Source organism: Cervus canadensis, chromosome 14 (assembly GCF_019320065.1).
Source record: "Cervus canadensis isolate Bull #8, Minnesota chromosome 14, ASM1932006v1, whole genome shotgun sequence".
NCBI classification, from domain to species: domain Eukaryota; kingdom Metazoa; phylum Chordata; class Mammalia; order Artiodactyla; family Cervidae; genus Cervus; species Cervus canadensis.
Genome location: NC_057399.1, coordinates 50,700,868 through 50,714,283, shown reverse-complemented (window position 1 = coordinate 50,714,283; position 13,416 = coordinate 50,700,868). Strand labels below are relative to the sequence as shown.

Here is a 13,416-nt window from a genome sequence, read left to right as displayed (position 1 = left end):
GGCCAGCATAAAGGTAAGGGCCATGTGAGCAACTTATTTATAACTTCCCATAAAGGTATGTGTCTGCCTCAAGCAGAGAAACTGTCTGGGGTGCTTGAAATGTAAAAGTGCAGTAGAATCGTTTTCCATACACAGCCTTCCTAGCTAGTTGGTGCAATAAAGTGATTGTTCGCCTCCCTGGGGCTTTCAGAAAGAGGGGTGTCAATAGATTAGCTCGTTAGCGTCCGCTTCCTGTGGAATGGAAGGGATGAGGCCATTAAATTTGAATCTATGGTTTTCTGTAGTGACGAATGTTTAGATATTAACTCCTCAGGGTATCGAGGACATACATTTAAGCTTGATTTAACCTGTTGGGTGTGGTCCTCCTAACTGTTCTACCCATGTAGTCTAACCACAATTAGATTCTTACCAAAATATTGATACATCATGGCTATGAAAGCATCTTATTTTTTCACAGGTTCAGTTCAACTATAAGTAGTGCTTTCTCTTTTTGTAAAATGAAGAACATAGAATCAGACCGAATTCCCTGGTAACAGTGGGAGAAGGGAAGAAGAGTAAAACATTTTTATGGCATCCCATAAAGAGTATGCCAAACCCTTTCGGTAGATGCCAGAAAATGGAATCCATTGTCACATGTTATAAATTTCATCACATATGCATCAAGAGTAAATCATGTACAGACAGGTTTAACTCTTAAGGATGAAATTTTTATAATCATAAATATGCAAGTAAAAGACATTTTCAGCCCTCCTTTGTTGCTTATTTATTTTCATAGACCCGAGTTTTTCTGAATATTATGTTGACCATTTAAAGTAGCTGCATATATGGCTAAAATGTAAACTTTGGTTTCTCTGCCAATTTTGTGACTCTGTTTAGTATTGGAGCAAGTTGTATTAAGTGGTAAATGGCCCATTAACCATACTGGAGTCCTCATAGCAGCACTCTTTTCAAATTGTGCTGGCTTTGCAATTTACATATTAAAAAACGTTCACTTGATTTCATTCAGGGACAAAGCTGACATCCTATATAAACATTACTCCAAACAATCCTGTTTATTGGTCCAGTTATTTCAGTTGAAAGATGCTGGTTTACTGCATCTTAGTATATGTGAACAATTCTCAGCAAAACTCTTAGAGATCCTTTGACTGTAGTGGCAGAATAACCTCACAGGGTTTTAATTCACTTTTAATTTTAAGCTCCAGGATTAAGGATCATTTATAGTATAATGTAACAGTGTGGGCAAATATAGTTTTTCTTAATGCCCTTCTGATATTTGGGGGAAAGAATGTTTTTATGCAAGGCATTCACTAATGAATTACATGACTGCCTTTTCTCACTATAAATATAATTTCATTCACATTTCCTCCCTTCTCCCACATCCTGAAGAGATAGAACAGCATGCAGTGTTTTGCTTCATTTTATTATGAAAAAAATTTTTTTTAAGTTGTGGTTTAAGGTAGTTCTTTAGGATAGATGCCAAGGTAACTAGTTAATACTGGTTTAAAATCAGGCTCTTAATTAAAAATGCTTAATTTGTGCAAGAAAACTACATGTTAAAATGAATTTGGAAAGATTAGATTGGAATTGCCTCAAATTCAATTAAGCCACACTGCATGGACGTGCTGGGAATATCAATACAATCACTGTAAATTTTGTACAAACTGATTTGTTGCATTATCTTGCTCATCTAACATACGGTACTTTTTGTGTCCATATTGCAGACGGCAACTCCAAACTAACATGGCAGTCAGACTGTGTGATGTGGCTTCTCTGCTTAGAAGTGGTTCGTGGGCAGCAGAGCCTTGGACCGGGGTCTGTGGGATTTTTCTTAAATTCTGTAGGCTACTTTTTTTTAGCATGTTGCAGGAGTGCTGAGGCCATACCAAACACTTGAACTTTTCATTTGGCATACTAATTATTCTTACATTTAACCTATTGTGGTATGGCCATCATTAGGATGTAAAGCACATTGCAATTTTAGTGGTATATGTAGCATCAGAACCTGCTTTTGTATGCAACTTTTATTATCTTAATTAGGATTTAGTGCAGCCTCAAAAGAGTGACAAGCTTTTTTAAAAACAAAAAACAAAAGTTTTGGTATGGTCTGAATACTAAGTTACCGTAATTTTTTTCATTCTGTTTACTATGTATTTTTTTGGTTACTAAATTTTGAAGTTATTTACAATTCCTGATGCTTAAAAAAATGTCAAAATTGTAAATCTGGCTGAAAATTATTTGCCCAGTAACTGTTGAAAGAGTTTGCATTCTGTGAACAGTTGTGTTGAGCCTATCAATGGAATATGCATTATTTGTAAAATATAGCACATTAGTATCATTTTATTCTGAGCAGATGGTCCTATAGCTGAGAGATGCTGTAATTTTCAGCGCACACAGCCTACTGCAGCTGTTCACTTGAATGTTGGCTTAGGAGCTCATTCTTGCCACCTGAACATGGAAATAAATGTGCAATTAAGTGAGGAGTGTTTGTTGTCCTTGCTAAATCCTGCTAATTTCAGTCAATGAACACTTTATATTTCAAATACCATCCCAGTGAGCTTTAGTCCGAACCTCGTATTTGGGTCTCATGTAGTCTCCACATATACCCTAAGTTTTTGATTAGTGATTTGTTTCAATTGGCCTTGGCCACTCTCATCTTGCAGATCATTGTTTTCCTGACTGCTGGACAAAGGTTAATCTCATGTGCATTTTCCTGTGGAAAGAGTGACCCTGGGCTAATATTCTATAAACTGGAACGGTTATGCTTTATTAGCAAATCTGAAACCTCCTTTTGCAGTTTCAGATAAATTGGTTAATTATAATAAAATGCATATCTTGAATTGCTTCCGGTTTTTTTTTTTCCAATACACATTTCCAAAGGTTTCTTTATTTCTCTTCACCTTTGAAAATACATACTTGAGAGAGGTCTTTTTGTAGCTTGCAGAGTAAACAACCCATTTCTTTTGAAAAGGAAATGAAGTTTGGAAAGGGTTATAGTTGGTTTGCTATTTCACAGATAGGCTGGATTTTTGTCTCCCGTTTTTCACGCTGACAGCACGGCTCTTGTCCAGTCTGACCAGTCTCAATCTGCCTGTGCTGCCTTCTTTTATAAACATCTCTTGGCAGTAGAGTTCTTCCTGTTTGCTTATCCATGGTTGTGCCGTTTTATTTTTCTTAGGCAATATGCTTTTTAAAAGACATTTTCCCCCCTCCCTTCTTGTAACAGCCTTTGCCTCTACTTTGCTTTTTTTTTTTTTAATTTTTAAAATTTTACCTCAAATTCTTTGCCTTTTGTATGTTAAACTTTCCCTAAAACTAGCATCCTGTCAATTCAGGATTGTCAGTTTTGTAGTTCTTTGTGGAGCTGAAAGATTGATGGAATATGAAGGATAATCCTTTCAACGATGCTTGCATTTTTGGATTCCCCCACAATATTGGGTTCTAAAGTAGAGAGTTTTTGGAAGATAGTTTTAGAGAATTTGGGGCTGTGGTTTGTAACTCGTTCAAAGAGCATAGAATTGGTTTTTAGGAAACTAGATCTAAATTTGCTTAGTAAGTGATTTTAAAAGTAGCCTGAACAGTTTGAGGCCATTTTCCCCAACTCTACTGTTTACTCTGTATTTGGAGTTTATAGATATCTTATCACTTGGATTTTCAACAGGTTTAGGTGCTCAAATGAAAATTCCTTGGACTGGTCTGTTTGCAAAAATTGACATATTTGCATTGTTGTTTTGGTGAACTGGATAGGTTTTGTTTTGTTTTGTTTTCCTTTAAAGTCAGAGTCAAGGCAGAATATCACTTAGAATTGTTTGGGGATTTTATTTTGATGCTGTAGATCAGCTGCGTTGTTGGTGATCTTTAGCTGCCAAGGTTGACAAGAATGGCTTGTTAGATTCACAGGGTTCACTAAGTACTCAGTTTATTCCCCAAGTTATCCTGCAAACCCTAACATAAGACATTTGCTATTTTCTTATTTCTTAGAGATATAAGATACTGTCAATTAAAAAGATTTTCAATATGTAACCAAAACAGTACATGTTGACAAATTTCTAATTTTCCAAGTACTCTTGCTCCTTGATTTTAATTAATGGATGTCTGTCAGTTTTAGAATAAACTCCTAGGCTATCTAAATATCTCTGCAAAGTTAGGGTTCTTTTTTTTTCCCTTTGTTTCTGGTAGCATGTTAAACACTTATTTTCTGGTATTTTTAGTCAGAATTTAATTCTGTGCCCTTTGCTACTAAATTTCCTCAACTCTGTGGACACAGCAGGTGAGTAAGGATTGTGAATAGATCCAGAATGGGGTTCTAGAGAATGTTAAAGATGTAAATTGTGCTTTCGTGCATGTATGGAATATGTATGTGAAAAGTACAGCTGTGATCTTAAATTGAATAGCTTAATGTGAAGTAAAAGTTAGCATAGGTGTTGTACTTTTTGAAGCTTTGTTGTAATTTCAGCAGGACGACTTGTGTCTAGTGACAAGTGTTTAAATTTTTGGAAGGAATCTCTAATAGTTTGTGAAATATGAATTCTGACATTTCTTATTTTCTCTGTTTTCAGCAGGTAATTGCTGCCATGGAAACACAACTGTCTAATGGGCCAACTTGCAATAACACAACCAATGGTCCAACCACCATAAACAACAACTGCTCGTCACCAGTTGACTCCGGGAACACAGAGGACAGCAAGACCAACTTAATAGTCAACTACCTTCCTCAGAACATGACACAGGAGGAACTGAAGAGTCTCTTCGGGAGCATCGGAGAGATCGAGTCCTGTAAGCTTGTGAGAGACAAAATTACAGGTATGCAGTTTTAGATAAGGTTCCTCACATGTGAATGATTATGTTTCAAGGTGTGAGAATGGAAGTTTGCTGCCTGTAAATCATTCAGTGCTAGAATTTTACACATCTAGATTTTCTCTGTTATTTAGCTACATCAGCAGTATGAAACTTTAAGTTTTAGAGAGTTTTAAGTTTTCCTTTCAAAGCATAAAATATTTTTTATAAGCAGTATATATTTAACTGGACTTTTATATAATCTGAACTATACAATAACATCTTTGAAATTGTTTCAAAGTTGTACGTGTATCCGGAGCAGCAAGCATCATGTTAACCTTTAGTGTTGAGCTTGCATGGTTTAACATTTCAACAATGAAATGAGGGGAGAATTGGTGTTTAGCAGAGGAAAGTGACCTTAAAATGTCCTTTTCCTTAAGTCTCTGTAGTTTTGCTTATATGTGACCAAGTAAATGGTAATACTGACATTGTCAGTGTATAAATATTTGTACAGATACAATTTGAGTATGGCAAGATCTTAGCTTCTGTCTGTCAACAAGAAAGGAGAAAGTGGTATCTGAGTGCTCCTCTTAAAAGATAAGAATGAAAGGATGAGTAATTTGGCTTTTAATAATGGCACATTTTGAATATTAGGTAGTGGAAAATCTCTTTAGTATTTTGGAGGATTTGACTAAACTTTTAGAATAAAGCAAAACCTGAATAAGTGTTCTTGGCCATAGAAGGGTTGATACAGGAGTTGTTTGCAGACACTGAAAATGGATGAAGTGTAGACACTCTGTAGCTTTTTCATGTTATTGTTAAATATGAGTAGTGCATATCAAATGGTTTATCACCAGAATACTAAACTAAATATTTGAAATAAGTAAGCAGTTTGAGAAGTTGGACCAAGAATTTGAACTTTGACTGATCATGTGACCTTGGACAAGTCAGCTGTTGGCTTCAGCTTCAGGTTTCCTTGGTAAAATGAATCAGAAGGCAGAGGAAGGGGTCCCTAGCTAATTTCTGGAGCCAACTGTGGCTTTTTATGGGATGATACCTTTAGCTGTTCTTCTATCGAGAGAGAAGGGCTTATTGTCTCCAAAGTGCCTTAGAGCTGTTAACCTGGGCTTGGCCTCGTGGTCGTATTTACTCGAGATGCAGATTGAGGTTCACAGAAAGAATTTATTCATTAAAATCAAGTGAAAACTAAGTAAGACTTGTTTATCATCAATCCATAATTATATTTTAACTAATTATGTTACTTAGATGTTCACCATGATAATCAGGAAGGTTTGTTTTTTGTTTTTGAATATTGGTTAAAAAATGGATAATATTTTTCCATCCCCCCCCAAATTAGTGTGAGCAGTATACATAAAATTTGTTTAAAAAAAAAAGTTATTGAAAAGTTGGGAAAGATAGAGAACAAAGACTTTTTATTAACATGTGTCTGTCCTGTTACTGAATTTTATGTTTTTAGCAAAACAGCATCTTTTTATGTGTGCATTTTGTAGCCTCTTTGACATAAATGTGATAAATGGTGTTAAGGTTTTGATATAAATGATGAGGGTTCTGATTTGACTGCTTAGTTATCTTATTTAAAAATGATGCTTGAATTAGTTGTAAAGGTCACATTTTTTGTTACGATAGATGAAAGCAGTAAACAAATCATACATCCAGTCATTCAGTCATGCATTGAATTAGGCATTTTCCCACAGGAAACATCTCACAGATTTTCATCTCTTAACTCTGGTCAGTCTTGAATTGTCTTACTCTCTGTTAACCTTTTACTAGAACTGTTGTGTGGCAAATTGGATAAATTTGATTTCTTTGTCTTCATTCCGTTAGCTTCTCTGGCTTTATGTGGAGGATGGTGGTAATAGAACCACAGTGCATGGGTAATACGGAGTAGTACATGGTTAGATACTTAGGTGCTGCCAAAGCGTGTTAATATTTGTTGTTCGTTTCTTTCACTCCCCCACTTCTTGGTCTTTTCATGGACAGCTGGATAATGAAGGTTTCCATCCTAGTAAAATTTCTGTTTAAAATCTCTCATAAGCAAACCAAGTACCCAAGAAAATGAATAGTAAGCACCAAACATCGAAAAGTTGTTTTTATTAAACTTAGTTCCATGAGATTTAGTCATAAATACTCCTCAAAACAAGTGTTCCACTAACAGACAAGTTTGAGAAAAACTCCACTCCACAGTTTACCACTTAAGAACCATACTGCAGATCATTAACATATTAAAAACTATGTTAAAATCCTGCAGTAAAGAAACCAGTTTGATTTACAGTTCCGCCCATCTTATTTAATCATAGAACTCTGGGGAGGGGGTGCTATCTCCACGACCCTAGATTTCCATTGAGCGTGTTACTTTGGAAGTCATTTGCTAACTAGTTATCAGACAATCTGTAATTCTGCCATAAAACCTGTTCACATCAATAAAATATGAACATGTTTCATGAAGTGAACATCCATGATAATGAACTATAAATTAAAAAGTTGAGTAGACGTGTTAGAATACTAAGGACCTCATCTATTAACCCTGTTTGGATTTGGACCACTAACATCTTATTCTTGGTATGGGTTAAATAAGCATTCAGAAGGTTCTGACTCCTTTAGCTTCAAACAGTTACCTTAGATTTTTTTGTTGTATTACTCTGAGTTTCTTAGTAAATACCTGTATTGAACAAAGTAATCTAGTACATAGATTTTTGAAACTGGGTTTAGAATTGTTACACTTGGCAAAGTGGGCATATTTTCTGAAGAAGCTCCTTATTAACATATCTCTGAAAGGTTTTGAAAGAATCTGTGGGGATTTGAACCCCATTCTGGTATTTAGCATTAGTCGTCCTGAGCAGTTTTTCAGTATATTCTTTTACAGTCGGGGCAGAGTTTTTCAGTCACTCTAATTATCCAACTTAGTCTTATTTCCTGGGGGAGCTAGTGGGCCAGCTCCTGCTATCTGATTTTGTAGGAGCATTTAATTGATTGTGTTGTAAGATAACTGGGATCACTCTGTGTGAAGAAAATTTAAATTCTGCCCCCCCTTTTCACTTTCATTAAGTCTTTATTTAAATAATGCTAAAATTAGGAAACTATATCTTAAGTACAAAATACCTAGTTAGGAAAGTATGTGCCTCTTTCCTAAGTCCTAAAAGTGTACAATTTTTAGGTTGTGTTGGTGTTTGCAAATTAATCCACTATTTTGATATGAGGATTAGGAAACTACATTACAAAACATCTTCAGTTTCAAATACAGTAATCTTCTCACTAGTCGAAATTCTATGTATCATGTTGTTTGTTGGGCTCTTGCTTTGGGCTCATGCCAGCTTTATGCTTCGCCTGTTTCCTATCTATAGGTGTTAATTAGGAGAAGCTTCTGTTGTTTGTACAGCTTAGCTGACATCGGTCGGTCCCTCTGAGTTCTCAAATGCACTTCAGAGTCCTTGACACCTGCTGATGCTGCATTCTAGAGGAGTGAAATGGATTTTATGATGCAAGGAATGAATAGTAGAGCGTTGGAGTTGGAAAAACCCTTGAGGTGACCTTAGCCAACTCCCTCACTGACCAGAGATGAGAGGCCTAGGTTTGCTGACATGTCGAGTTCAAGATACACGTCTATTAAGTGGCAGAGTGGGGACCCTAATTCTTGCTTTCTCATTCTTTCCGAGCATGTTTCCTCCTTGCCTTTTTGTTGGAGGGCCAGAACTCACTCTTCAAAAGCTAGCACAGGGCCAGCAGTTGAATTTCTTTTGAGACATATAGCTTTTCCAGGATCACACAGGGGCATCATCTGGTGAGTTGAGTCTTCCACAAGAGGAAAATGGAAGATTTTTGAGGGTCGAGGACTGAGGGATACATAAAACTAACACGATCATCCATGCTTCTCTAGAAACTATATAATCCCTGATTGTCAGTTTAGGTAGTCTATCCCAGTGACTGCACGATCCAAGTCTGGCTGCATATCTTTACCTGAGGGAATTTTTAAGAATAAAGACTTCGGAGGCCTTGAAAATCTGTTGTCAAGAAGGATCTCTCAGTGATTTGATGGGGGAGTCAGTTTGGTATTTAAAGTCTGGTCAGTAGAATAGGTGCATTGGAATCACTTGGGATGACTGTCAGAAACGCAAGTTCCAGGGCCCTGCCCAGACCTACCTTGGGCATCAGTCTATTCAGGGAGGGCCTGGAATGTGGGAATTACCTGGGAGTTACAGACTTCTTTTTCCTGAACATTTTGCAGGAGATGATGGAGCCAGGGATTTCCAGGTCTGTCTTAATTCTGGCTGGAAGTGGGTGGGACAGGTGGGTATAACTGCAGTGCCCAGCTGTGGCAGACTTAAGTTTCAGGTGCTGTTCCCTCTTCCAGCTTTTGATCTCTTGGGTTTCAGGGCTAGAAACATTGAGTGTCGAAGTCACTGGGCTGTGTCTTTTCTGAATACCCGACCTGTCCCTAGAAAAGAGTGTGTGTGTGTGTGTGTGTGTGTGTGTGTGTGTGTGTGTGTGTGTGTGTCTAGAAACATTGAGTGTCGAAGTCACTGGGCTGTGTCTTTTCTGAATACCCGACCTGTCCCTAGAAAAGAGTGTGTGTGTGTGTGTGTGTCTAGAAACATTGAGTGTCGAAGTCACTGGGCTGTGTCTTTTCTGAATACCCGACCTGTCCCTAGAAAAGAGTGTGTGTGTGTGTGTGTGTGTGTGTGTGTGTGTGTGTGTGTGTGTGTGTGTCTAGAAACATTGAGTGTCGAAGTCACTGGGCTGTGTCTTTTCTGAATACCCGACCTGTCCCTAGAAAAGAGTGTGTGTGTGTGTGTGTGTGTGTGTGTGTCTAGAAACATTGAGTGTCGAAGTCACTGGGCTGTGTCTTTTCTGAATACCCGACCTGTCCCTAGAAAAGAGTGTGTGTGTGTGTGTGTGTCTAGAAACATTGAGTGTCGAAGTCACTGGGCTGTGTCTTTTCTGAATACCCGACCTGTCCCTAGAAAAGAGTGTGTGTGTGTGTGTGTGTGTGTGTGTGTGTGTGTCTAGAAACATTGAGTGTCGAAGTCACTGGGCTGTGTCTTTTCTGAATACCCGACCTGTCCCTAGAAAAGAGTGTGTGTGTGTGTGTGCGTGTAAACAACCTGTCCCTAGAAAAGAGTGTGTGTGTGTGTGTGTCTAGAAACATTGAGTGTCGAAGTCACTGGGCTGTGTCTTTTCTGAATACCCGACCTGTCCCTAGAAAAGAGTGTGTGTGTGTGTGTGTGTGTGTGTGTAAACAAAGGCCAAAACAGACGTAAAGAAATACAAATTACAGGGGCCCAGAAGAGGGGCTTTGCAGATGTAGATTATCTATGGACAGGCAGTGCCTTGGGTAGGAACACAGACCTCTCCCCCCCGCCCCCTTCCTGAAATCTCATGTGGTGAAGTCTCATATAAAACATGAGGGATCTTAGCTAGGTTTAACTTATGTCTCTGTTGCTTCCTGAGAACTTGAAAGTTAGTTTTTAATGCTGGTTTATTTTATGAGGATAATATGATTTTGAAACTTTATTTTGACAGCATGGTATTTCCCCCTCTTTTTAAAAGCAATCTTAGCTCCTCAGGATTGAAAGAGATAAGTGGTATTTTATTAGTCTAACGCATACCTTCAAATTTAATAGCTATTTTTTTTTAACTGTGATGAAGTCAGTCACAGTGAGCCCAGGGCTGTGATGAACATTAATTTGAAAAAAGTGGTTTTGTGCATCAGTTGCAGTCTTTAAGTCAGTTGATAGTTGTAGGTATTTATAGTATTGAGAGGTTAAGAATCCTGATTCTTGCAGACAAGTGGTTGAAAAGGGCAGGATGGTTGAGTGAGTTGGTGGGTGATGATAGTTTAATAAATACCTCATTTTTGCTGACTCTGGGTGTACTTAGTTAGAAATTTGGCATAAAGGCTGGGCGTATGCCCAGGTGTTCACAAAACAAGAAAACTTGGCAGCACAGGGTAAATGCATTTCTGCCGAGTATATTAACTGTGGAATATAATACATTTGAATATGTCCATCTTTAGATTTTAGTGGCTAAATTTGTATAAAATGAAATTCATATAAAATAAGATGAAATTTATTTTTTCATGGTATTGAAGAAACTATCAATATGGTATTGAAGAAACTATTTATCAGTATATCTTAAAATTACTTTTCTGTGTACCCTTGTTTCTTCCAAAGGGTCATGACTAATCAGTCATTTCAAAAATCTTATGTTACAAATTGAGCTTTTTGTAAAGTCTTAGGGAAAACTATAAAATTTATGCTTTGTTTTTTCCACTCAGACCTTTGACTTGGTGTTTTATAGAATAATTTTCAAAGTGTCAGTATAGATTATAGGATTTAAGAAACTAAATACATTGGTTTTTAAATTTTTTTCATTTTAATTTTTTATTCATTGTCAGGGAGAAAAAACTTTCCCTGTACCCTCTTAATTTGCAAGCCCCCAATTACTGAACCTAACAAAAGACAGGTTACACAGTGTTATATGTCCACTGTATCTCAGTAAAATCAGGGAGAAAAGGGCTTACCAGGAGACGTGGCAGTACTGTTTTTACTAATATTTCACATGCATTGGGAGTTCACAGAAAAGAAGTGAAACAAAGAAGTGGCTAGTCTCTGGGGCTTGTATACCATTTTAATAAAGCAGAGGGGATTTGGGTTCTGAGGGTGGATAAACTGCAGGGAGTGACCAAGAAAATATATAGGGGGAAACTAATGGAAGACGAGAACGATTTTAGCAGGGTTTATTTATGCAGCTTCATCTTGGTGCTGGTTCTCCATGTCCATTGGTAAGAGTGGCTCTCCTTTTCCTGATAGAGGAGAGGGGAACACTTTCACAAGGGAAGTTTATAACCTGTTTTTAGGCGGAAAAAGCTAGGGCAGAGAAGAGTACTCTTCTGCATCTGTTGATTCTTAATTGCCTTTAACTCAAAATAATCCTTGTGCCTATAAGTGCCATAGTTTGGGATGAGGGGACAGGGCATATTCTGACTCTCTTCACTGTGAAATAAGTTTAACTCTCAGTTAGCAAACTGAAACAGAGTTTCTTCTGATTGTTGTTGTTGTTAGTTGCTAAGTCATGTTGACTCTTTGCGACCCCATGGACTGCAGGACCCCCATGGACTGCAGAAGGCCAGGGGACCTTCACTATCTCCTGGAGTTTGTTCAAACTCATGTCCATGGAGTTGGTGATGCCATCCAGCCATCTCATCCTCTGTCACCCCCTTCTCCTTCTGCCTTCAGACTTTCCCAGCATCAGGGTCTTTTCCAATTCTGGCGTGTGGGGACAGGACATATTCTAACTCTCTTGTTTATGAAATAAGACTAACTCTCAGCAAACAGAAACAGAAAAGTTTCTTCTTCTGATAGTCTGTGGTAATGAAACCTTTAAGTGACTAGTTTCTGAAAGGAAAAACATCTATTGTGAGGATATGGACGAGTTTGAAAGAGAACCATTCTCAATTAATTTGTAAATTATCTGTATTTTTGTTTCTCTCTTTTCTTGATGGTGATCTTTGTATTGCTTTGTTTTATTGCATGAGAAAAAAAAACGAAGTGTATTGTAACTCCCAAGAAAGGTCACCTGGTTTCCCAGCAGCTTTCGAGGAGCTTCCTTGGTGGCTCAGATGGTGAAGTCTGTCTGCAATGTCAGAGACCTGGGTTCGATCCTTAGGTCAGGAAGATTCTCTGGAGAAGGAAATGGCAACCCACTCCAGTATTACTTCCTGGAAAATCCCATGGACAGAGGAGCCTGGTGGGCTAACAGTCCGTGGGATCACAAAGAGTCAGACACAATTGAGTGATGAACACTTTCCCTTCCTATCACTTTACTGTGAACGTGAGATTGAACCTGTTGGTTAAATGAAGGTGAGTTTTGACTTTATACTTTTTTAGTCCTTGTTGCCCCTGAGACTTCTAGAATGACCATACCTGTTTTGCCAGTAGATTTGGAACATAGTGTTTTAATGCCCTTGACTTTTTCCCTTAGTTTGATACAAAACACAAACTTTGTTAATGTATTCAAATTTAAGGATATAGTTGAAATTCTTCTGTGAGGATTTCTCCCGTTAAATTATAGCAAGATATGAATGGCCTGAGTGTTCTTCAGACCTTTCCTTGGTGTTTCTTCTAGTTTTTGTCTACTTGTACTTTGGAAAAAGTATACATACACGCATGTGTACATCAAGTGATGTAAAATAGAAACCATTTTCAGTTTTATTACTTAGTAGCTGTCATCATAATGGTGGAAAATGTAGATGAGAAAAAAGATGGTGAAGTAAATGAGAGAACATACAGAACAAATTCTGATCCAGGAATCCTTCCTCTTTTTTAATCTATATAATGTTACAATCCTGTTTCTCAGGTATGCAGTTGATTTATCAATCTGTTTTTCTTTTGATGGTTTTTTTTCCCTGTTTTACTACCTTATCTATTGCACCTGCCTTTGCTTTTTTAACTTTCTAAATTATGAGTACAGCAAAGTGTTTTTATTTTGCACCTGTTGGAGCATTTTAAGTGTTTCTTGAACAGAATAGTTGATCATTGAAACTAAAGCTGTGCTTCAGAATACACTTCCTTCTTTTGTGCTTGTTTTAAGTTGCTTGACTTTCATTTGAGTCCACCGCTGCTACTG

The 13,416-nt window shown here is 37.5% G+C and overlaps 1 protein-coding gene across 21 annotated transcripts in view; it reads left to right on the top strand.

The window, feature by feature from the left end:
- The window catches only part of ELAVL2 (ELAV like RNA binding protein 2), a 169,209-nt gene that overhangs the window by 86,798 nt on the left and 68,995 nt on the right, over window positions 1–13,416 (top strand). For 12 of the 21 annotated variants that reach the window (XM_043487266.1, XM_043487263.1, XM_043487259.1 and 9 more), the window contains 2 exons: window positions 1,722–1,812; window positions 4,557–4,800. In XM_043487266.1, coding sequence (XP_043343201.1) covers window positions 1,741–1,812; window positions 4,557–4,800 — 316 coding nt within the window. In that variant the 5' untranslated portion in view covers window positions 1,722–1,740. The remainder of the gene's footprint in view (window positions 1–1,721; window positions 1,813–4,556; window positions 4,801–13,416) is intronic. The other 9 variants (XM_043487273.1, XM_043487271.1, XM_043487272.1 and 6 more) reach the window with 1 other exon arrangement.